The 25,140-nt window shown below is 37.7% G+C and overlaps 2 protein-coding genes and 1 long non-coding RNA gene across 15 annotated transcripts; 2 read left to right on the forward strand and 1 right to left on the reverse strand.

Moving 5' to 3' along the window:
• The first annotated feature begins 581 nt into the window (after positions 1-581).
• On the forward strand, positions 582-10,601 carry LOC133725064 (putative disease resistance protein RGA3). 11 transcript variants are annotated; one of them, XM_062152094.1, is made up of 10 exons: positions 582-4,440; positions 5,020-5,107; positions 5,227-5,469; positions 5,570-5,716; positions 6,169-6,595; positions 6,737-7,396; positions 8,184-8,420; positions 8,511-8,707; positions 9,110-9,354; positions 9,949-10,601. In XM_062152094.1, exon 1 carries the CDS (start codon positions 1,397-1,399, stop codon positions 4,394-4,396), a length of 3,000 nt encoding a protein of 999 aa, XP_062008078.1. In that variant the 5' UTR covers positions 582-1,396; the 3' UTR covers positions 4,397-4,440; positions 5,020-5,107; positions 5,227-5,469; positions 5,570-5,716; positions 6,169-6,595; positions 6,737-7,396; positions 8,184-8,420; positions 8,511-8,707; positions 9,110-9,354; positions 9,949-10,601. The 11 variants fall into 11 exon arrangements, with proteins under 11 accessions (XP_062008078.1, XP_062008079.1, XP_062008077.1 ...); XM_062152095.1 differs by having other exon boundaries at positions 5,227-5,716; positions 8,508-8,707; XM_062152093.1 differs by having other exon boundaries at positions 5,227-5,716.
• Positions 10,602-12,004: 1,403 nt separating this feature from the next.
• On the reverse strand, positions 12,005-14,097 carry LOC133725067 (uncharacterized). Its single transcript, XM_062152106.1, has 2 exons — positions 13,787-14,097; positions 12,005-12,403 (listed from the first exon to the last, which is right to left on the reverse strand). The coding sequence occupies exons 1-2, from the start codon at positions 14,036-14,038 to the stop codon at positions 12,221-12,223; spliced, it is 435 nt and encodes a 144-aa protein (XP_062008090.1). The 5' UTR covers positions 14,039-14,097; the 3' UTR covers positions 12,005-12,220.
• A 6,789-nt stretch (positions 14,098-20,886) lies between these two features.
• LOC133738556 (uncharacterized) lies at positions 20,887-24,571 on the forward strand. Of its 3 annotated transcripts, none has more exons than XR_009860165.1 (6): positions 20,887-21,572; positions 21,669-21,769; positions 22,641-22,714; positions 22,853-23,156; positions 23,771-24,147; positions 24,361-24,571. It is a non-coding gene; the product is annotated as an uncharacterized LOC133738556 (long non-coding RNA). The 3 variants fall into 3 exon arrangements; XR_009860170.1 differs by having other exon boundaries at positions 22,924-23,156; XR_009860161.1 differs by having other exon boundaries at positions 22,641-23,156.
• The last annotated feature ends 569 nt before the right edge of the window (positions 24,572-25,140 follow it).

The following is a 25,140-nucleotide window of genomic DNA, read 5'->3' on the forward strand; positions in this document are numbered from 1 at the left end:
AGGGAGCTTGATGCTTCTGGAACCATCTGATGCGTTGGTCTGATGGAAGGTCTATATATAGTTCCCTTAAAAAATCTTGGATGGTCCAGATTAAGCGGTGGGTAAATGAATGGATCAGATTGAACCAGATAATTTCCATTTTCCTTAAATAATTGTTTATAATCCCAAAACTTCCAAAATTTGTAAAAATTAGCTCGGGTATCCGAAAAATTCTCCGAAAATTCCCACGAACTCGTCGTGTCGTGTATTTTATTATCGAGTCAAAAAAAAATAACATATTCCACCTTGTGAAAAATGCAGATGAATATTCCCGAGTATTTAAATAACCACCGAGATCGAAAATTTAATTCCTTAAACGATCTCACTAAACCTTTGAATTTTTCCGGGGCTCACATATGATGCTATTTTGTTTTCACGTACGGTTTTATGTTCATTGGATGCATATTTCTGTACCAGCTTTGCTTTTTATCTCCGCTATTCACTATGTGCACTGCAGTTGACCCATGAAGTTTTTGGAATTTCCAGGTCTGTTGCAAATGGTGCTTTAAAATGGCTGAGTGACAAGTCAACTGAAACATTGGCACTAGGTATTTTTCTTCCTCCCAGGCACCCTTTAGGAATGGTCTTGAACGAGCCTCGTAGTCATTTATTCTGATGTCTTACCAAACTGGACAACATGTAGTTAGGTATTATTTTATTTGTTGAACTTGTATCTTAACATTTCACCAAATTAATGATCAACATTCACACGCTGCATGAAATATGAAAGGTTGGTAGGAGTTGTGGTTCTAATTATCGTGAATAAAATCTTTAGTCCATAATTAATTGACTTATTTAATTAAGGCTATAGCCTATAGGGAACAATATCTTATTGTATTTGGTATGTGTTTGTATTTAGAATTTAGCATGTGGTTGAATTTAACCACACGACTAACATGATGGAATCTGACCAATAATGCATTTTTGTCACTGATGGAATCTGACCAATAATGCATTCTACCTAATATGACACTTGTCTTTATTGTTTGCCTTTACTTTTTCTTTTCTTTTCATAATAGAGCCTTACTCTGTCGTTTGCTTTCCAATCTGTTTTTTTTTGCTCTGTCAGATTTTATTTCAAATATTTAGCAAGATGACGATTACGAAAGCAAGCGAAATGAACGATTTCATTTTACTGGAATTAAATTTGATAAAGAAAACAAAAAAGTTGAAAGGTAAAGTCCGTGATATAAAGTGAAGTCTGGCCCCTAAGGCCCCCTCATCACGTGGATGTCGGTGGACCTAATCACCAAATAATGGAATGTACAAAGTCAAGTATGGCCGCCCCTTAGGCCCATCATCACATCATTCACATGTGACATGTGGATGTCGGTCGACCTAATCAATATATAATAGTATGTACATCATATATGTATGGACACACTTCTCACTCTTAGCTCCTTTGATCGGTCTCCCCTTCTTTCCACTACAGGGTGATCAATTTTTGATGGCTGAAGCCCTTATTTCCGTTGTCCTAGAACAATTGGCTTCAATCACCCGTCAACAGGTACAGCAACAAGTGAAATTGGTAGTTGATGTTAAGAAAGAAGTTGCAAATCTCAACGACAATTTCCGAGCTATAAAAGCCGTGCTCAAAGATGCAGAGGAGAGGCAAGTGAAGGAGGATTCCGTCAAATTATGGCTGGATAATTTAAAGGACGTGTCCAACGAGATGGAGGACGTGTTGGATGATTGGAACACTGAAATTCTGAAGCTACAAATTGAGAAACAAGAGAAAGAAGATGGAAATGCTCTTGATACGACTAAGAAGAAGGTATGTCTATGCATTCCTTCTACTTTCTTTTGTTCTGGCCAAGTTAGTCGACTTATTTTTCGTCGCGACATTGCTCAAAAGATTAAAGATCTCAATGAAAGGTTAGCAACAATTGCTAATATGAGGCAAAATTTTAACTTTCAGTATACAAAAAGTGGTACTGAACTTATTGAGAGACAAAAGACTACTTCTTTTGTCGATCAAACATTTGGTCGGGTAGATGAAAAAGAATTCTTGGTGCGCATGTTGTTGAGTGAGAGTAATCCTGAAGGGCAGAGCCCCCTTGTCATCCCTATTGTAGGGATGGGTGGAATCGGTAAAACAACCCTTGCCCAACTAGCATATAATGATGAAAAAGTGAAGGCTAATTTCACAAAAAGAATATGGGTTTGTGTCTCAGACCCATTTGATGAGCTCAACACAGCCAAAGCCATCATTGGAGCCCTCGGTGTAGATGTCAATTCCATTTCGAATAACCTAGAAGCTTTCTTCCAATCTGTGCACAAATCTATCAAGGGAGAAAAGTTTCTCCTCGTCTTAGATGATGTGTGGAACCCAGACTATACGAAGTGGGAAAATTTGAAGCTACCTTTACAGAATGGTGCTGTAGGTAGTAAAATAATAGTCACTACACGAAAAGAAGAAGTAGCTAGGATGATGGGAGCACCTGATAACACAATCAAGTTGGAGGTGTTGAGTGATGAAAATTGTTGGTCATTGTTCACTAGAATTGCCTTTACCAATAGAAAACAAGATGAGTGTCAAATTTTGGAACCTATTGGTAGGGAAATTGTAAAGAAGTGCAAAGGGTTGCCTCTTGTTGCCAAGACTTTAGGTGGTCTCATGCGTTGTAAGAAAGCAAAGAAAGAATGGCAAGATGTTTTGAGTAGTGAGATATGGGAGTTAGACAGGATGGAGCAACAAGTTTTCCAACCGCTGTTACTAAGTTATTATGATTTAACTCCAATGATCAAGCGGTGTCTATTATATTGTGTTACTTTCCCAAAAGACCATATAATTAAGAGAAAAGTTTTGATTGAGTTGTGGATGTCGCAAGGTTTTCTTGTTTCAGTTGGGAACAAAGAAAAGACAATGACAGACATTGGAGAATCATATTTCGATAACTTGGTAATGCGATCTTTCTTCCAGAATTTTGAGGAGGATGAATTTGGAGATATTATACGGTGCCAAATGCATGATATTGTGCACGACTTTCTCCAATATTTAACCAAGAATGAATGCTTAATCGTTGAGTTCAAAGGTGGGGAGGAGAGAATAGAATTGCCCAATAAGCTTGGTCATTTGACCATAATGTTTGCACCCGAAGAACCTTTTCCCTTTTCTTTTGACCACTGCCAACGTCTGCGGACCATTACAACATTTAATTGTAAAATTACAAGTCTCAGCCGAGAGTTGATTTTACAATTAAAATGCGTGAGGACGTTGAATTTGAGTGACAACGATATCAAGAAAGTTCCGGACGAGGTAGGCGGGTTGGTGCACTTGAGGTATTTGGATTTATCCTATAATGAGAGGCTGAAGAAATTACCTGATAGTTTGTGTAATTTAGTCAATTTGCAAACCTTGCGAGTTGATGGGTGCATGAGACTTAAAAAGTTACCCGAGGCCATGGGAAAGCTGACCAGCTTGCAGCATCTTCATGCTGATATTCAAAAGTGGCCGCCGCTGAAGTTGCCCAAATCAATTGCGAGGTTGAAAAGTCTACGGACTCTAGATCTGACTGTTGTAATTGAAGGTGAAGAAGGATTGAGGTTAAGTGATTTGAGAGACATGGACGAGCTTCAGGGGAAGCTTTGGATCAGATTGCAGGGGAAATTGAAAGATAGTGCTGCGAGTGATGCGGAGAAAGCCAAATTGGTGAACAAGAAACACCTTCTTCATTTGAGACTAGGGTTCGAGTGGATGGAGAGCGAGGTCAACCAGAGTACCATCCAGGAAGCAGTATTGAATGCCTTACAGCCAAATTCAAATCTTGAATCCTTACGGATCTCAAGTAGTTGCAGCACCCTGTGCCCCAATTGGACCTCCTCTTTAATTAACTTGAAAAGCGTAACCTTCTCTTACTGCGATGTTTGTAAGTATGTGCCTCTTTCGGTTTTGGGCGACTTGGGGTCCCTTGAGAGACTCAGATTTGAATACATAGGAGAAGTGAAGAAGGTTGGATTTGAGTACTCACTTGATCATCAAGTTATATTGTTCCCCAATCTGAAACAACTCGAGTTTGAGGGAATGCGGGAGTGGGAAGAATGGGATCATGATGAGAATGATGCTACTTCATCGTCACCAACTCGTTTCATGCCACGCCTTTCTACTTTATCCATTGAATGGTGCGATAAGCTGAAGACACTGCCAGACTTCCTTCCAAGGAAGACGCCGCTGCTTCAGAATTTGATCATCTACAATTGTCCCATTCTCTCCCAAAGTTGCAAAGACAGGCAAGGCCCGGAGTGGTCCAAGATTTCTCACATCCCAAACATCAAAATTGATTTGAAAACTGAACAAAAAGATGGAGTTTCGATCGAACAAGAGGAAGAAATTGATGAAGAAAGTGATCCAAATTGATGAACAAGAGGATTGATCAACAACGTCATCCATCCAATTCGTTGGTACGTAATTTGTTCACCAATCACTTTTTTTTTTCCCCCGTTAATTTCCAGTTATCAAAATGATCTACTGCATGCATAACTTGATGCCCTCTACATCTTTGATTATAAAGTCTCTCTTTTGATTGTCCAAAGATGATAATGATCTATCTCTTTTGGCTTGAGATCAAACCAGAGCAGTCCCTCGGTCTCAAACTTTAGGAAGGCTTAAATGAAAATGAAAATGACAATGACAATAGGAAGGCTTAATCCACGTACAATGTAAATTTGAACTTGCTATGTCTAATATGAATTTAGTTTAACTTCTATTGTTCATAATACTTCAGCTTCTGAAGAGGTATATTTGACATTTATTCTGTCCTCCTTTCAGAGTTATATGTGTATGTTCGTGTGCATATGTGTGCGCGCGCTTAGTACTTAGTGGTATTCTATTTTCAACGAGTGGTATGAGTAGTTGCTATGTGCTTGAATGAGTTTGCTTCGCTTAATTTTATATAACGGCTAGGTCCAGTAAGTTATATTTCCTACTCACATTTAGGGTGAGTATGAAAGCATATTGAATTTCTGTTTTTCCATACATAGTAGGGAGAAGACTCAAGAAGAGCAGATGATCCTCAAAGAAATACTCAATAAACTGTATATCAAGGCCAAGAATAAACTTGATGGCTAAGTAAGTTATCATCACTTTAGTGTATCAAGTAACCCAACGAGGATTTCGTAGATTGAATTTGCAAAAGAGAAAATATTATGAATGACTAATACATTTGCTTGCTAATCTTCTTATATCAGCAGCTGAAGATTTTCGCTGCATTGAAATAGTGGAACAGCAGAAATGATCCAAAAGTCTCATTTGATTTCATGTTCAAGATTTTCGTGTCATGCTGACATCTGCATATTGAAGAATTTGTGTAATTCTGTTTAATGTGGTGGGGATATTCATATTCTCACCCAGTCATATCATTCTCCCGGATGTCATCATTCCTCTTCTTCATCATCACTTCTATTGTTCATAATACTCCAACTCCTGGGGAGGTATATTTGACATTTGTTCTATCCTCCTCTCCTTTATGTCCAAAAAATTGTGGAGGAGATGGACGACAGTCATTTCTGATTACTTTTGGAACTGCTACAGCTCTTATGGAAGAGACTGGTGAAGAATTTGTTCATCTTGGGAGGAACATACCTTCAGTGAGGTTGCACGAACAGAGGCATGGAATCACAGAATGGCCCAAGATTTCTCACATTTTAAACATAGAGTGTTCTCTAACTAACTGAACAGGTATGTGCTTAAATGAGTTTGATTCACTTAGTTCTATAGAATGGCTAGGTCTATACGTTACAAATATAGGGACATTTGAAAACATATTGAATTTTTCCGTTTCTTTGTTAGCCAGACAAAACCTTGTCTGATGCAACTTATATGTTCAAATCATTTTCAGAAAATATTTGTACATTATACAAACTACTGTACTTGTTTTTATTTTTTCTGGTACATGAATATCCCCTAGGGTCAACTCTAATCAAGAAAACATTTGTACCACCAATTTCCTGGAGCTATTCAGATTCTGTGTTATACAAGTCTGGAGGCTTATAATTCAAACCAGCTCTTAGATGGATAGTGTTCTTTTTTCATGTATAGAGTATTCTGTTCTTGAAATTAAATCTATATCCCTTTATATATCTTCTGTTGAATGATGTTGCTGACCTAAGAAGTTTATGGAATGTATCCAGGAATGTTGAAAATGGTTGATAAATCACCAAGGCCATGGTGAAGCTGTTTAACTTACATTATCATAAATAATTATAAGCTGGAAGTCCTCAAAAGCTTTGTGAGGTTAACAATATCCAAGAAAGTGTGTGAGAGATAAGGGTGATCCTGAGCAAGCAAGATTGGTAAATGAGAAGAAACTTAATTTGGGACCAAGTTTGTGGTACTCAACAAGAGAAGCTCAACAAATACTGAACCCCTTGCACTCAAATCCAAACATCAGTAACTACAGTTGCACCGTGCACACTGTGCAATAGACGACAAATGTCTTCAAATAATTTCAGAAGGCTGAGGGATGACGAGTGCAGTTTATGTGAAATTGTGCCTCTTTTGGGGAACTTGGTGTCCCTTGAATCGCTGCAGTTATGTTTTGACATGAAAACCAAAGAGGTATATAGGAGTTGAGTTTCAAGATACAATTATCATGAATTTTAATCTTTAATTCGGGAGTCCTGGATTGATTGTCTTATTTAATTCAGGCCATAGTTAACAATATCTTATTGTATTTGGTATGTGTTCATATTATTGCAGTACTCCAGAAGGATTAATGATAAATTGTGAAGAGCAAGTAAGGTTTTTCAAGGGGTGTGCATTTAGAGATGTGAGTAGACAGAACTGAATCATCATCTATTAGCTGCCTAGCTTGTCGAAGAGGAAGGTTTGGGAGCCCAATAAGGAGGAAAATGTAACTCTTGGACCTGCGGTCAGAGATGGAGAGAACTTTTTTGGTGTCAGTGCTCATAATTATGCACTCACTCCTTGAGTAATTCCTTCATTTATGTGATGGACTTGAAAATGCTGCCAGGCATGCTTACAGCATAGTATGTATCTACATGGTGCAAGGTGCTTGCATATAGAGCTCAGGGCTGCTAGTCCAGGTGCTGAATCAGCAATGAGAGCACTTGATCTTGTTGACATGCCTAATTTCCACCAACTGTAGCTATAGAAAGCTTGGCTGGCACTCTGGGACATATATAGAAGGTTGAGATTTCTCAAATGTGAGGTTTCAGATGTTGCTCTCATTTCTCATACATTTTGGTTTGGTTGGAGGTGAAACCTATTCTCTCTCAAAGTTGCAAAGACAGGCAAGGCTGGAGTGGTCCAAGATTTCTCACATCCCAAACATCAAAGTTGATGGCAAAATTGTACAAAAAGATGGAGTTTGAATTTGATCACCCATCCGATTTCTTGGTACGTACCAATCATTTTCTTTCTTCTTTTATCTGTTAATTTCCAATTATCAAAATTGATCTACTGCATGCGAATTTGATTATTAAGTCTCTCTTTTGACTGTCCAAGGATGATGATGATCTAACTCTAGCTTGAGATCAAACCAGAGCAGTCCTTTGGCCAAGCCAACCAAGGCAACTGCGTTGGGTCTCTAGCTTTAGGAAGGCCTAAATGAAAAGGAAAATGACAAAACCTGAAGAAGCTTACTGCTTTAGTTTTACAATAGTAAAAAGATTCACCAATTTAGTCCATAATGTAAATTTGGCATGGCATTGCTCTGCTCTAATTTTAGTAAACAATGTATTTTAGTTTAACAAAGCCTGACATTTCTCATCTCTGCTGCTCTTGTAGTCTCAACTCTCAACCTCTACTTTCAAATGCTGATTAATATATATTTATGTTTCTTTTTCTGTTCTGTTTTCCCTATTCAAAACTCAATAGATTGATAGATTTAAAATCAATGCTCTCACCCAATCTATATCTCCAAGTGTCAGTTTCTACTCATTGCTAATTTAGGAAGGCACCTTCAAAATTTAGCCTTAGAACTCATTTTGCATTGGGTAAGGCCAATGATCAAACATACTGTATATCAAGGCCAGGACTAAACTTGATAGCTGAGTAAGTTATCATCCCTTTAGTGTATGAAATTTAGTTACATGGATTGAATTTCAAAAAGCCTAATCTTCTCACTACACTCCAATCAATTATGAATGACTAATACATTTTCTTGCTAAATTTATTATATTAGGTGCAGAAGAAATTGATTGCAATGAAATAGTGGAACTGCAGAAATGATCTGAAAGTCTCATTTGAGTTCACGTTCAAGACTTTCGTGTCATGCTGGCCTCTGTATAGTATGGCAGATTGAAGACTTTGTGCAACTCCGTTTAATGTGTTGGGGAATTTCATATTCTCACCCAGTCATATCACCCTCCAGGATATCATCACAACTTCTCTTCTTTTTTATGTCGCAGCTCCTTAAAAGGTAAATTAGTTTGTTTGAACATGTCATTTTGCAGTTGAACTGAATTTTTTTCTATGTTAGATTTGATATCTGATTTTCTTATCTCAGCAGCTCCAGATCTCCATGGAATATTGGAAAGGTGGAAGCCTGGAATCTCATTGGATGTGACATCTTTGCTGTAGGCCAAATTGAAGTCTATTTCTTGTCACTCAGTTCATTATGTTGAGGATTTGACATCCTTAATTAAGAAACTTCAACTCAAGTCATCAATCACTTCTATTGTTCGTAATACTCCAGCTTTTGAAGAGGTATATTTGACACACAACACACACACGCACGCTAAGTACTTGCTATGTGCTTGAATGAGTACTGAATTTCTGTTTGAGAAGACTCAGAAGAGCATATGACCCTCAAAGATATACTCAATAAACACACACACACACACACGCTAAGTACTTGCTATGTGCTTGAATGAGTACTGAATTTCTGTTTAAAAAGACTCAGAAGAGCATATGATCCTCAAAGATATACTCAATAAACTCTGTCAAGGCCAGGAAAAAACTTGATAGCTAAGTAAGTTATCATCACATTAGTGTATCAAGACCCTATGAAATTTCATGGATTGAATTTGCAAAAAACCTATTCTTTTCACTACACTCCAATCTATTATGAATGACTAATACATTTGCTTGCTAATCTTCTTATATCAGCAGCTGAAGATTTTCGCCGCATTGAAATAGTGGAACAGCAGAAATGATCCAAAAGTCTCATTTGATTGCACGTTCAAGATTTTGTGTTATGTATGGCATATTGAAGACTTTGTGCAACTCTGTTTAATGTAGTTGGGATCGATATTCATATTACCATTCAGTCATATCTTTCTCCGTGATATCATCATTCCTCTTCTTCATTGATCACTTCTATTTTTTATAGCAATGCTCCAACTCCTGAAGAGGTATATTTGACATCTGTTCTATACTCCTCTTGAAGTTATATATGCTTAATACTTCAGTAATATATATTCTGTTTTCGATGAGTGGTCTGAGTAGTTGCTATGTGCTTGAATGAGTTTGCTTCACTTAATTTTATGTAAGGGCCTAGGTCTGCTAAGCTATATTTCCTACTCACTATTACATTTACGGCAATTGTGAAAGCGTACTGCATTTCTTTTTTGGCATACATATTAAGGACAACTCAGAAGAGGAGATGATCCTCGAAGAAATATTGAATGCCTTCTACCATATCCAAACCTGAAATCCTTGTATGTTGGAAACTACAATCCCACCAAATTAATGCCCCGTCGTCTCTGAATAATTCGAAAAGGCTTGAGTTCTCATGTTGGGGGTAAATGTAAAGTCTTGCCTCTTTTGGTTTTAGGGAACATTGCGTTTGTCCTTTTTCTCAGTGCAATATTTGAAGATGTCTGTTGTGAAATAGCTGGGATTTGAGTTACTGATAATGGAATAATCATCATCATCATCATCTTCATCTTTTTTTTTTTCTTTTTCTTTTTTCAAATTTGAAACAATTTAGCTTTGTCATTTTGCAGGAGTGGGAATAGTGGGAAGGAATGGCAGCTGGGTCTGGGTGGAGTGGAGAGGCTGATTCTCAAATTAAAGACACCTCTGCAAAATTTGACGATTATATCTTGTCCAATTCTTAGGCAAAGTTGTGGAAAAAGAGGAAACAAGGAGTGACTCAACATTTCTCACATCCCAGACATCCAAATTGATAATGAGTTTGTACAAAGAGACGGAGTTTGGATCCTACAAGAAGCTGGTGAAACCTGCCCTTAATTACTTCATCATCAACCCATACATTTCTCTGTCTCCACCAACAGTACCCACAGAAAGCTTGTCTGGCAGAAGGTGACTTATATAGAAGGTTGAGGTTTCTCAAATGTGAGGTTAAAGATGATGCTGTCATTTCTCATACATTTGGGTTTGGTTGGAATTGAAACTAATATTGTTAGCTTGCTTCGTATCTGGCAGGAATGTAGTTCTGAAATCTTAAGAAACATAATTTGCTTTATTTCATCACTTGTTAGCTCAGTGTGGTGTGGTACGGTATGATTTGACATTTTTTCTATCCTCCTCCTCTTAAACTATATTATTAAAAGGAGGTTATTGTCTGAGGAAGTTCTTATTGTCTGATTTGACGTGTATATATATGGTCTAATCATTTACAGAAAATACTTGCATATTTTACAAAAATCTTTATTACATGTTTAGTTTTTTTATTGTTGTACGTATAACTCCAGGTACATGAATACCATCTGGGGTGAACTGTGAGAAAACTCTAGTGCAACCAATTTCAAATGTAAATTTCGATCCTATATTCTGCTTTATCTTCTCCTCGACCTTCTTTGATGTACTTGTACTAAAATTCACTGCAATTGACAAAGAAAGATTTTGAATATTTCCAGAAGCAATCACGAGAATAATAGGTCTACAAACGCTAGCAGTTGGTGTCTATGGTGATGACATTGACAACAATGAAGCACATTCAAGTAGCCTGACAAAGCAAAATTAATAGTTGATTGAGAAACAGCTTGATTTAGGACTAAGTTTGCAGTACTAGAGAAGAGCAGATCAACCAATAATTACAGTAGCAGTGTGGCACCACCCTGTACCACAAACGGAAGATACCTTTATATAATTTGAGAAGGCTTGCCTTCAATGAATGGCATGGTGGTTTATGTATATGAATCTGTACATCTATTGGCCAAATTGGTGTCCCTTGAATATATCACCACACTTCTGTTTACAAGGAATCTGAGAAGGGTAAGAGTTGAGTCTAGGATTGATACAATTATCCCTAACTTAATCTTTAGTTAGGTAGTCCATGATTGATTGTCATTGTCTAATTTCATTCAGTTCATAGATGACATAGCATCATATTGGGTATAAGTTCGTAGCAAGAAGTCTTTGAACGGGAGGAAATTATTACTCACTTCTTGCACGGGAGGAAATTATTATTCTTGGACCTGTCAGAGACGGAGAGCATTTTTTTGGGTGTGGCTAGCTGATCAGTACGTAGCTCGTATATTCTGAATGATACCTTCATTCATGTGACCAGACATTTCCGAAATAGAAACTCTTGTTTGCATCGGTGGTAGTATGAAGGTGAAGGCTGATAGGGACTAATCATCACCACGTGCTGCCACGCATTCGTGCGGTAGCACTGGCACAGGCTAATTCTAGTTCTACACAGTGCAAGGAGCTCAGGGTCATTGTTTCTGAAGAAGAAAATCCAAGTTCATCACAAGTTAATTTGGAGATGATCAATTGAGAAACAAAGAGTTTCTCTTCAGCCAATAACAGAGTTAACGGCAAAGTTATCCCAATTTTTTTATTTTTTTGAATAAATTTATTTCAAATATTTAAGGAAAAACAAAAATGCTAGAAGAAAAATGAAATGGCTCACCCTTAAACCATTAGATTACACTTGTGATTGAGATTTTACGAACTTCACAAAACTTTACCAAAAATAACTTTAGCGAAGCCAGATCCATTATGTAGTATGAAGTTATGAACAACACATTACATTGCACAAGACATGAATAAAAAATTTTGTAGCAGAAAAAATGAGGATGAAACCCAAAATAATAATGAAGGCCAGACGAATGAGAAACAATACATTCTCTAGTCACCTACTTCATCTCATAGCACATCTCAGTTATTCTACAACCATTGGCAACTATTTCAGAGAACTCTGTTTGCTTATACATTCTCTTCAATCTTGTAAATTTTTCAAAAGGATCATTTCTTTCTTATTTACAAAGAGAAGAAGAAGAAATCTTAAGGACCACGTACATAGCTTCATCCATTTGCACGACTTTGCTTGATCAGAAGTAAAGTAGCTAGAATGACAGGAGTGAATATCATAACAAGAGCCAGTATGATGTTGGGTCTGGTCATCTCAGGAAAAACTATGCTGCCATACTTTATTACAGCTCCACCCACAATGGAACCAGCTAGCACCTTCCCCAGATATTCCAAATCCTTCAGTTTACACCAAACAAATCATTTAAAATATTATCAGATCATGGGTGTGTTTGAAGAACCATTGCATTATCAAATATCAAAAGACAGATTGCCTTTTTAATTAAATGAACTCATGCATCCAGCCCAGTTATTGCAGACATGACTCCAATGCTTAAATCAATGCATTTGAAATCATAAACCATGTAAAGAAATCAATAACGTATTACTACTTTGATAAACAAGTCAAGCTGGTAATAGCACTCTAATCATTTATTGTATAGAATGAGAAATATTGACGTGGATGGAGTGGAAAACTTTCAGAAGATTTGGAAGGCTACAAGCGCATAACTGCTTCTTGTTACGAGTCAAAAAAGGGGGAGATCTTCAGATGAAAACTAGACTGTTATAAGGACCAACAATTCATATTCATAATGCTAACAAAACCATCATGCCGTTTAACTGAGTATAAATTTATAGAAGACACAGACCTGTAATGCAGAAACTGAAACTACATTTTATTTTATATTTTATCCTTTTCTAATTGAGCGAAGTACCAAAGAAAACTTTAACAAAATTTAATTCTTTGCAAACCTGTATGACTGAAAGGGAAGAAAGGTCAGAGGCCGAGACGGCGTCGGCGCCAAAATGGACTCCATGGATTTGGAGAGAGAGAGAGAGAGAGAGGGGAATTACCATTCAGTTTACTGCACTTGGAATGCTTATCAGGTAAAAATCATAATTTCATCATTTATTTTAGTTCGTTTGCACATCAATATGTGAGTTTGAATCCCTCCTCACCCACAACCCGCCAGAAAGGGAAGGACGGTCCTGAATAGCTGCTTTTAAAAGGGTTTACCCATCACAACGACTTGCATTGCTATCATAAGTTGCTAGGAAAGGGTTTCCACCTCTGTAAATGTTATTCAGAAAGGACTGGCTTGCGTTGCTCTTATAAGTGACTATGAAAACAACAGCATCTCCCTGTGTTTCTAGTGATTTGGTGCATCCTATCTACAGTGATCACTAATCAGCTTCACACAGATGAAGAAACTATTAATCGACAACACAGCTGCCCAGCTAAGCTACTTGATTAACCTTAAAAAAAAAAAACTCTCTTTGACCAAAATTCCCCTGCAGATCCAAGATTCTAGAATCACTGCAATTCTTCCAAACTTTTTGTGACTCTCTCAATCATGTATTATATACGACTCTCGTGCACAACTCTTATATCCATAGTCAAAATTATCGTATGCATTACTTTCTGTGTTGCCACTAATCCATGCATACCATTTTGAATTCCTAATCCAAACTATTCCGACTGACATATAATCTAATCCAATCAAAGCCAAGCATAGCAATGCGAGAGGGAGAAAAACAAAAAGCCCAAAAAGAGAAACTAACCTGAGAGTGGAAACCGGTGGTGTTGTTAACTATGCTTGAATTCTCTTCTGCTTCTTCTTCTTGTCGTCTGCGAGGGTCAAGAGCTCGGATGGGAGAAGACCCTTTGGCCCTTGTGGAAGAGAAGCAATCTGGGATGTGGATGGCAGCTTTTGAAGAGGCCATGCAGTTGTTTGCAGGCCCGGAAGAGGAGGACTGCCTGCACCGGAGGAGGAACTTGGGGGCTCCAGTAGCTGGTGCAGTTGCCGCCGCCATATTCTATCCTGTTAACTGTTGACGCCAACTGCCTCCTCTCACGGCGTCCAAGCATTCTGGGAGTTTAAAAGGGAGAAATATCACTTTGGTCATCGAACTATGGGTCTCTCGACACTTTGGTCATCCAACTTTTAAAAACTTCATTTTGATCATCGAACTATATCACCGTATATCACTTTGGTCATTCCGTCAGTTTTCTCCGTTTTCTCTGTTAACTCCAGGGGTATTTTGGAGATGAAATGTTTTACCCGCCATTTTTATAACTTAATCTAATTTTCTCCGCCTAAACATAAAACTTCATCCAATTTTACCAACTTTTCCCTCCTTTTATTCATGCATTCATCATCAGTAATCAAAGCATACAACAGAGAAAAATAATCGAGTCAGAGAATGATTCAAAATGAGGGAATATAAGAGGAAGAAAAATATTGATTTAATAAATCGAGGAATTATAAAAGGAGGGAAAAGTTGGCAAAATTGGATGAAGTTTTATGTTTAGGCGGGAGAAGTTGGATTAAGTTATAAAAATGGCGAGTAAACCTTTAAATCTCCAAAATACCTTTGGAGTTAACAGAGAAAACAGACAGAATGACCAAAATGATATGCGATGATATAGTTTGATGACCAAAATGAAGTTTTTAAAAGTTGGATGACCAAAGTGTCGAGCGAGCCATAGTTCGATGACCAAAGTGATATTTCTGCCGAGTTTAAATGCCAAGTCACGTTTTTGATTGGCTTAATTTACTTACGGCCAAGTCACGGGGTTTGAGGGTTCAGGGTTTTATCTTTAATTTTAGGGGAGTGCAAATTTGTACTCCCCTTTTTGTAAACCACACTCCTCATTTAACGGAAATTCCCAATTTACCCCTCACTTTCTCTATCATCTTCCTCATGTGTATGCTCTCGGCTTTCTCATTTCTGCTGAACCCTTTCCCCTTTAATCTTCATTAGGTCTTATGTGAGTGCAAAATTTGTCTCTCCATCTTCTAAGACTAAACCTGTCAAGAATTCAATTCTTACTAACCAGTGCTCACTCCATGTATGCTAGGCAATTAAAGCCAGTTTCCAGAACTAAACCCACTTGAAATCAAATATCAATTCCCAATAGAAAGCTTTCTAATTCAAACTCTCTGCATCCAACTTCTCTGTACATAGCCAATGGCCAAGTCAATAGGTTGGGTTGGGAGGGTTTGGAGAGGAGGAACCTATAACAAGGGTTAGGTGTCTGAACAAAGAAGTATAAGAAGAGAAAGCTCACAAAGTAGTATATGAGGTTAAATTTGAGAGTTGGGACTAAAAAAAATACTGGGTAAATCCTTATCTCAATTGCATCTGGTTTTGTCAGTACAATACTTCTAGTAATTCTATATGAGATTGGCTGCATAATATAAAAGATTTGTTATTGTGGCTGCATGTTTCCTACAAGTGGACATACATGCGATAACTAAAGAGAAAGAGGAGGAGAGAACCAGATGCAATGGGCTGGTTGGTGGAGGCTTTGACTAAGAATCTGACATGATCTTAGCAAATTTGTGGTTAATTACCCGTAATCACAGAGACAAGAGCACTCAAAGATGGCTGCCAATCAATGGTGATGCTAAAGATGATGGATGTGAAATTTGTTAGCAGCTGCTGCTGACAGATTAGTTGGTGATCAAAACTAGAATTGGATCCACTATAGAAAACACATTTTTCTCCAGGTTGTTGAAAAGAAGAAAAGAACTAGATGGAGAGTAGTCAGAAGGGTAATTGTGGAAAGAAAAATATTAAAATGAAAATGGAAGTGTGGTTTACAAAAAGGGGAGTGCAAATTTCACTCCCCTAATTTTAATAATCTTTCATATTTTTGATTTTTTAATGTTGTTAACAGATTTATTTTATCTTGTTTTCGAATTTAGTGAAATGACTATTTTTCCTATTTTTGTAAAAAAAAAAAAAAAAAGTTTACATACGTACCACATAAGCAAATTTAACGCAAAGTTAATAGAAGTAATAAGAGAAAAATCTTCATATGGTATCTGGACTATTGTCTATTGTATTTTATGGTACCTTAACTTTTAAAACTACTCTGATGGTACCTGAATTAAAACACCGTTTCCCCATATGGTACTTCCATCCATTCTGCCGTTAAGTTTGCTTAGAGCAAGTTCACCCGTAGTCAAGAAATGTCAAGGTCGAAAAGTCGAGGGGTCGACCAGTCAAGAAACTATTCACTGCCACTGGACATGGATTTCCACTCGTTCAGTTTCTTGACCAGTCAATACTGTTCATTATTTTATTTTTTAACTATTCGGTTGTTCATTGAAAACAATTTTTTTCGGTGTGAGATGTTAGAAAAAATTGTAGGTATTTATAGAGAAATTTTTACAATTTTTTTTCTTACCGTTAAAACCCCATAAATACATATTAATTGTTTGCCGTTGGATCCTCTTCTTAATTGAAACCAACGACCCAGATTAAAGGACCGTTGGATTCAAAAATTCTGTTCAGCCAACAGCTCCTGTGCACGTGTCCAAGCCTCGACCCCTTCTCTGTCGCTACGCGACAAAAAACTGCCGCACAAGCGTTGCGGCTTCACCTGCGTCTTGCGTGTGTTCCACCTTCGCGTCTCTCTCTGGGCGTCAGTGGCTGACGTCAGCCATGTGGGGAGCTCGGGCCGAGCTGGCAGCAAACTTGACTGGGTAGGAAAATAGTCACGGGCTTGCCCTTTTTTTTGGCCTGGGTCATGCAAAGCCAAAGCTTGGCTGGTCAAGCTTTGCCCGGTGGAAGCAATTTTTTCATTCTAGCCGGTCAACACATCATCAAAATGACATGGCAGCTGGGCAAAACCACACCGCTGCACTTGCTCTTATGTGGACATGAAAGTGCCAAATAAGCTCTGGGCAAATAGTTAATAAAAAAAATAAAAAAATCCTCATATAGTACCTGGACTATTCTGTATTGCATTTTTTGGTACCTAAACTTTTAAAACTACCCTGATGGTACCTGAACTAACGCACCATTTCCCCATGAGGTACTTCCATCCATTCTGCCGTTAAGTTTGCCTATGTGGCCCATACTTATAGGGGCAAATTAGTCATAACAACTAGTCCAACAAGCCAAGTCACCAAGCACACACACAATTTTTACTATTTGCCTAGAGCTTATTTGGCACTTTTATTTCCACGTTTAGGGGTCATCATTTGACCCTTTGGCCCTAAACCCGTCCGGCCAGTAGGGCCGAAGCCTTACCCGGCCTTTGCATTAAGGCGGGCCGGCCCGACCCTTTCTCAAATAGGGTAGGGTATGGGCCATGCAAATGAAGTCCGACCCGGCCCGTTTGAGCCCGTTAAGGCCAAGCCCGACCCGGCCTTTTAAGCCCGCCCAATTAAGCCCTAATAATTTCCTATTTTTCTATATGTTTCTCTTTTTTCTATAACATACAACTTATATCTTCTTTGTAATTGATTTCCTAAGCTTTATTTAATTTAATTTTTGCTTCCATTGTTAAATAACAATTAATTTTGGGAGATTTAGAGACATAGTTAATTGAATATAACCACCTTAACTAATATTTATAAATGTTATAAGTTAATTCCAATATATATGTATGTGAGTGTGTGTGTGTGTGTGTATTAAATATGATCAACAAAAATAATGAGTCTTGTATTACCTATATAATTATTGAGCCACATTTTGAGGAAATAAAAAATGATAAAGTATTTCTTTTTGTTAAACAAAATAAGGCCTTTTTCAGCCCATTTCGGCTCTATTTGGCCCTATTCGGAAGGCTGGGTAAGGGTTAGCATATTTAAGCCCCGACCCTAAATTTTGTTGACTTTGACTAGATCCGGCCTGGCCCATGATGACCCCTATCCACGTTGGCACCACGTAAGCAAACTTAACGGTGCTTTTATGTCCACGTTGGAAGTACCATATGGGGAAACGGTGCTTTAGTTTAGGTACCATCAGGGTAGTTTTAAAAGTCAAGGTACCAAAAAATGCAATAGACGATAGTCCAGGTACCATATGAGGATTTTTTTTTTTTTTACTATTTGCCCAGAGCTTATTTGGCACTTTTATGTCCACGTTGGCACCACGTAAGCAAATTTAACGGCAGAATGGGTGGAAGTACCATATGGGGAAACAGTGTTTTAGTTCAAGTACCATCTGTGGTGACCCGAGAGAGGGGTCCTACAGTGCCGCGACTCCGAGCCAATGAGAAACCGACATGTCACGAATGACATCCCGATAACTCATCAACCCAAAATCGCAAGGCCTTTTGGGTTTAAATTGTTGGTTTACAAAACATTTTCTTGGACGAATCATTCTAGCAACCGAACAGCAGATTTTCAAAAGCGGAGTTTAAAGTGGGCTAAAGGATTTGCGCTTACAATCGGAGCCCAATTTGGAAAACAAATCACTTTAGTAACATCCAGTATGAGAGACGCGCCCCAGGGTTGCGGACCTCTCGAAGTTTTGTAGATGAGTGAGTAGGAAACAAATAAACAAATAACTTAGTAAGAAAGTAAATAAATAAGTTACTTCAAAATCCGGTAAGGGACTAAAACCCTCTTTTAATAAAGTCAAAGAGAAATGCGCCAAGCCGGGCTATGTGCCTCCTCTGTACGCTCCCTGACCGCATACTAGAACCTGCAAACTGTCGTAGGGGTGAGCTTTCGTCCTTGCTTGCCCAGTAGGGGCCGACCCAACCATGCTAGGTTTGAAAAATAATATACTTGAAAATATTTACTACATAATATTGTGCACGTTTATCGAAAATACTTTAAAAAGAGGCAACCACAAACATTTGTTCTCTTTTATAAAACATATGCAGCATGCTTCACACAACTTGGAGCTTCGAGATACTTACCTGCCGGCTAAACTAAAACAAATCGGTGACCGACCCGATTCGTCATCCTTCGAGAACCGGCCAACTACTCTGTAGTCCTTGTGACTACAAGTAGCGAAAGTGTCCATTTCCTGGCCCTGAGTCTCCTATGACTGGTTCACTGTCGGTACTCACCCTTCCTCGACAAACATAGGAGCACAGCCCCCTCCGGAGGTTCACGGTTATCGACACCGTGGGATCCCTAGGAATCAACGCGTTTAGGTCCCATTCACTTTCAGGTCACAAGTACAAACATACAATGGGTACAATATCTCAACATGCAAGTCTAGCCTCGGTTTTCGCAATCAGCAATTATCAATTATGAAAACACAGATATCACGAGGCATCGACTAATGAACAACAAAAAACGCACTTGCAGGCAACATACTATCTTAGTATAGCATTCCACATATATCGAAAAGGCTCTAACAAGGAAGGGACAGCTCACCCTACCTGGAATTGGAGTGCTCGCCCAAACTTAGCCTCGTTTCCGACTTTCGATACTTCTTCCAATTTCATGTGCACACGCTCGAGTCCTTTATAATAAAATTAAACCAATAAGTAACTTGATGTCATTAACTTAATCAATCGAGCACCTAAGGCATTCACTTAATTTCCTTAAAGTCCATCGAATTATCCTTTAACATAAAAATCTACTATCCATTCCCAAATAATCCGAATGATATTGCATTTGAACCATTTGGGATATGGTGATTATACTTAGCACTTTGACTTCATTTCTTTAACCTTTTTACTTTAGAAAAACAAATCACAATTTCCATTCCCAAACAATTCACTTAACGTAGTAAGCTCTTTCGGGATATGGTGATCATACTTCTTTCCTTAATGTAATTCGGGTCAACCAAGTTGACATTTTTACTTAGTCTTTAAACCTTAAGCAAATAAATAGTAATTACCATTCCTGAATGATTATGATTCTTAAAAGGGCTAAATACTGGTTATTACCCTGTGGTTTAGGTTCAAAATCAATTTAGTCCCTGGACTTCTAATTTCATCAAAAACACCCCTGCACTTTTAATTTTGATCTAATTAATAGGTCAAATTCGTTAATATTTTGTTATGGGTTCAAGTTATAGTTGGATTATTTGTTGAAAAACTATTTATTTGATAGATTTCTAATAGTGGATCTCACTCTAAATTGACTATGCATGCCACCTCAACACCACATCATAAAACATAAGCCATATATGAGCCATGTCAACAAGTTAAATGACTCAATTGTCGGAAGTTTAATAAATTGGACCGATTAGATCAAAATTAAAAGTGTAGGGGTGTTCTTGATGAAATTAGAAGTTCAGGAACTGAATTGATTTTGGACCCAAACTACAGGGTAGTCACTAGGCCAATAACCTCAACATACAACAGTTTTTACACAACGAAAGAAAAAAAAATGTTGTGTGATGATGAAAAGTCAATCATACAACACGATTAAGAACCTTACGTTGTATAAGGCCATAAAAATTTTGAAGGTTTTATGTAGAAGGTGATTGCACAACACTGATAAGAATATTTTGTTGTGTGAATGATAAAAAAAAAGAGCGGCAGATTTCCCTCCTACCTTCACTCAAATTCAGCTCCAAATTCTACCTCACATGCACTGATTTTTACTACATAGTACAACAGTTTACTTGTTTCTGTTGTATGAGTGTAACTGATAAAGTGTCATACAACAGTGTTTAGCTTTGTGTTGTCCAAGTGAGGGAAATGTAGGAGGCAAGATTCAGATGTGCCCCAAAATGACAAAAGTAAGGATAAGCATCTACGCCAAAAGGCCCAAAACTGATATTGTGATAGTACATAGGCGGGAGTTTTCCCTCTCAGACTCTGAAATCAAATTTTATATGCAGATAATCCTACAACGGAATTTGATTTATCTGTTGTATGTGTCATGAGTAGTAAATAAAAAAATAAAAAAATATATCTATATGCGTCCGTGAAGAAAGAAAAAAAGCACCCCCAACCAATATTCATTTTTCGTCTTCGACACTTCGTCAAAATACAACAAAACTTCTTATCATCCCTCCTGTCTCACTCTCGCCTTCTCTTCATTCTCTTCTCTCCCAGAAATTCCAACTATACTTCAACATCGCGCTTGGGGAATTTCTCCCTCTCCAATCCTGATTGTCCCTAATTTCACTTCTTTATCTGCAAATCAACCCTAAATCTTCCATCTCTAACCCCTTAATGGCTCTGACACCTTCTTCCACCAAACCCAAGCACAGCCACCAAACCCTAACCAAAACGCCACAACCCAGCCATTGACTCTAGTTCTTGAAAGATTACCCGTCACCAAACCCAAGTCAACCCTAAAAGAATCTCCGTCGGAGCACCCGGTCAATGTCTTCGCTCGAATCCAAGACTACCTAGAAGCTAAAGAAGAAGGCCTCCACGTTCCTCTTGCCCCCAGTCGATGCCTCTAGAGAGAACCCCCTCATGGCTCATCGATTACTCAGTACGTCTCTCTTTCTCAAAATGGATTAATTTGGTTGTTTTTTTTTTTTTTTTTTTTTTTACAGTGGATGATACGAATAAGGAGATAGAGGAGGTTCAGAGGCAGAGGAAGGCCCCGATCTGGTGTGTCAGCTCGACAACCTCCAGGGCATGGTCGATACCTTCACCACCTTTCGATGGAAGCGCCATCAGGTTGATATTTGTCCAATCTTTCGCAAATTATGAGCTCTAAAACCCTAATTTGTCCTTGGGTTTGATTGAATTGTATTTGTTTTGTGTTGAAATTAGGTCGATTATACGCAATGGAGCGAGGGCTGAAGATTCCTCAGAACAAGTGAACCAAGACCACCAATTCCCTCCTGATTTCGCTCATGAAGCAGCTTGAAAAGGTCTTTTCTTCTCTCTTAACCACTTGTCTATACCATTTTTGAGTTTACTGTCAACTGGGTTGGTCTATTTGAGTTTATCAAGGAAAATAACAATGGAACTTTAGCTTTGCTGCCATTACCTGATTTTTGGTTCAAAATCGAATCCTGAGGCTCCCTATAATAGTCAGCAGATTAGTGAAGCTGTGATATGTTTCTGCTGCTTGTAATTTCAAGAAAACAAGAGTACTTTTATTTTTCGGCAATGTCAGGGGGTTCTTGTAATTATACTATTTGATTCTAAATAAGCTATACCATTTAATTGGAAGTTCATCAGTGGAGGGGTTTAGGAGAACTCTTTAGGGAGAACATGTGGTTAGTTTAAGTTTGTTGAACGCAAATGAGATTGCTGTTTGTTTTTGGTTTGTACAGGCCCTGTAAGTTCCCCATGATCGGGATAGGATTGTGACAAAATTCATAGATTTCAATGCCATCTTTGTTGGTGTCTATTGACACTTCTATGCTAGCTGCAAGCATTTTCTTTGAATTAGCCAGTTTGGTGTGCTTCAACTTGATGTGAGTTTTACGTTTTGCTATGCCACTTGAAAATTTATATATTCTTTTTGGTTAAAGTTGAGAATACAAATGTGTTTTTACTGATTTGAAGGTTATATACAGTTGGATTTGAGTAGTTCACCTTTTTATATCTTTTTGTAGCTTAGAAGTTAAATCTTACATGAATTTGAGGACTTTTTAGGTCTGTAATAATAGGTAAAATTAATGATTTTGATGTTTTCCGATACTATGTTGAGTTGGTTATTGAATTTAACCTAATTTACGTGGCATGTCACCTTGAGCTAGATTATGATGTTCTAACTTGGTTTTTTCAATGCAGCTTGTTTACCAACTCTGGCCACAATACCAATCTGGATAGGTCTATACCAAGCTCTTTCGAATGTGGCAAATGAGGTAACTAACAGGTCACATATCAAATTCTCTACTCAATATTGGTGATATACCGATGCTTTGCTTGCCTTTGAATTTTATGAGTGAAGCCACAGAATAAATTCTTCAAAAATGCTCTGAAGCTTTTGCTTTTCTTTCTAGTTACCTACTAGTTCTTGTCTATGTATGCGACTCTTGTTATCAGTAATAGTACTGGTAAAACATGCTGCCAGATTAAGGAAGCAGAGTTCTTGAAGGGGTTGAACATGTTAACCCCATTGAGGGGTGAAAATTTAGTGAAATTGAGGGGATTTTGTTGCTCAAGTGGTCGTGGAGAGTGCTTTCTCGTTTATGAATTTATTCCAAATGGAAGTTTGCAGTGATATCTTGACATCAAGGAGGGCGACAGCAATGTTCTTGAATGGTCAATGACTAGAGTTTCTATTGTGAAGGACAATGCCTAAAGGTCAGTTTTTGGCTCTGCGATATCCAATGGTGTGCATATTATTAGCTCTGCTCCTTAAACTAGTGTATCGTTTTGGAACTTTTTGTCTTTCTCTTTAATTAAGTGATATTTTTTTGTGGGAACTTGATGCAATGTAACTACTTTAATTAAGGCATAAAAAAATTGGCAGTCAACATGTACGTCTTTCTCTTTAATTAAGTCATAATTGTTTATCATAATTATACTAAACGTCCATTGTTGTTCTAGTTTTGTTTTCATCTGAAGGTATCCCTCTTTTATTAGAAAAGTGTCTTCTTATTGTTCTGCTAGTTATGTAATTACATGGTAAAAATTGGCCATGGGGATGTTGAAGGCGATTCCATATAACTGATTATATAGGAGGGGTACCCCATGTGCCCCAATATAAGTTTGTCTTTGTTATAAATATGCTTCTCTTTTTGGGTATTGCTGCTATATATAGGCTTGATCATTCAATTCAGTGTTAGAACATGTGCTTTCAGATTTGGTAATATTAGATGAAGACGTGTGCTTTCTGATTTAGTAATATTAGATGAAGCTCAGGTGCTAGTGTTTGAGTTAGCTTACTAAAAGTATTCTTCCTATATGTTTTGAAGATAGCATTGGAGGGCAGTTACAAGGAAGAATTTGTTCAAAGAATTTGCCAACCATTAATGAAGACTTCATAAGAGGCATGTTTTGGAACAACATATGTATCAGCTTGGCCCCAATTGATGCCTCTAAAGAGAGCCTTCTCAGGGCTCATCTATTACTCAATACATCTCTTTCTCGAAATAGATTAATTTGATGGATTAATTTGGTTGTTTGTTTTGACAATGGATAGAGAGATAGATTAAGAGACTATTCAGATCTGCTGCAGGGACAATATGAAAAGGAATTCTCGATATGTGATATGTCCTGCCATATGTGATATGTCCAGAATAGATGATGTGGTGATCACTCCCAAGGGTTTGAGAAAAGGGTGGTTTCACAGGTAGTTCTGTTATTTTCTTTTTTGTTCTCTGTTTAGTTTATATACGAGTATCTTTTTTTTCAGTCAAGAAGTATCTGTTTAGTTTATATACTAGTATCTGGTGCAGTCATAGTTTAGTTAGCCAAAAGGCTGATCATATATGAATTATCTCCGATTAAGGTACCAAGTCTTTTGCTTTGGTGTACTTACTGTTCAATTTGTGTGATCATGTAGGATGCTCTACCTGTTTTCAATTTGTCTATGCTTACAAGGATATTGAAAGCTTGGATGAAGTGAAGAAGAGGTTCAAGGAAGAGTAGCTGTTCAGCCTTTAGTGATATTGTTCTCAATGTTGTTCTTGTGTTTTAATGTATGAATGATTGAGAAATACTATGTTTATGGTACATTTGATGCTTTAATGTATGGATTGGAGTACTTGAATTGATGAATTGCATTCAGATTTCTTTCTAATATGAATCGATACTATTATTTAGATAACAATGGAGTATTAATTATGCAAAATTCGGATTACTACATAATAATCAAGCAACAATTCACACAACAGACTTCTTATAACACACCAAAATTTAGTTGTGTGAAATTAAATCATACAACAGTCATAGTCTAAAAACTGAAGTGGGAGGAGCAATCATACAACAGTAAAATTCAAAGGCATGTTGTCTGACGAGCTTAACCAACAACAGTTTGAAAACAAGTTTTGTTGTCTGAAGCATGCACTTGCCACGCATAGCATGGCTGCGCAGCAGCTCTGCCTAGCATCTGTCGAGGGAAGACACAACACTTATAACAAAAATACGTTGACTGTTTTTATGTCATACAACGGTGCAGCACCGTTGTGTCATTTTTCATCACACAACGCTCCGATACACAACGGAGATCGTCCAAATCACACAACGATTTTGGTCCGTTGTCTGTTAGCTTTTTTGGCCTAGTGAGTAATCAGTATTTAGCCCTTCTTAAAATCATTCCAAGTTATGGTCGCTTTAAAGTTAA

Source organism: Rosa rugosa, chromosome 1 (genome assembly GCF_958449725.1).
Source record: "Rosa rugosa chromosome 1, drRosRugo1.1, whole genome shotgun sequence".
NCBI lineage: Eukaryota > Viridiplantae > Streptophyta > Magnoliopsida > Rosales > Rosaceae > Rosa > Rosa rugosa.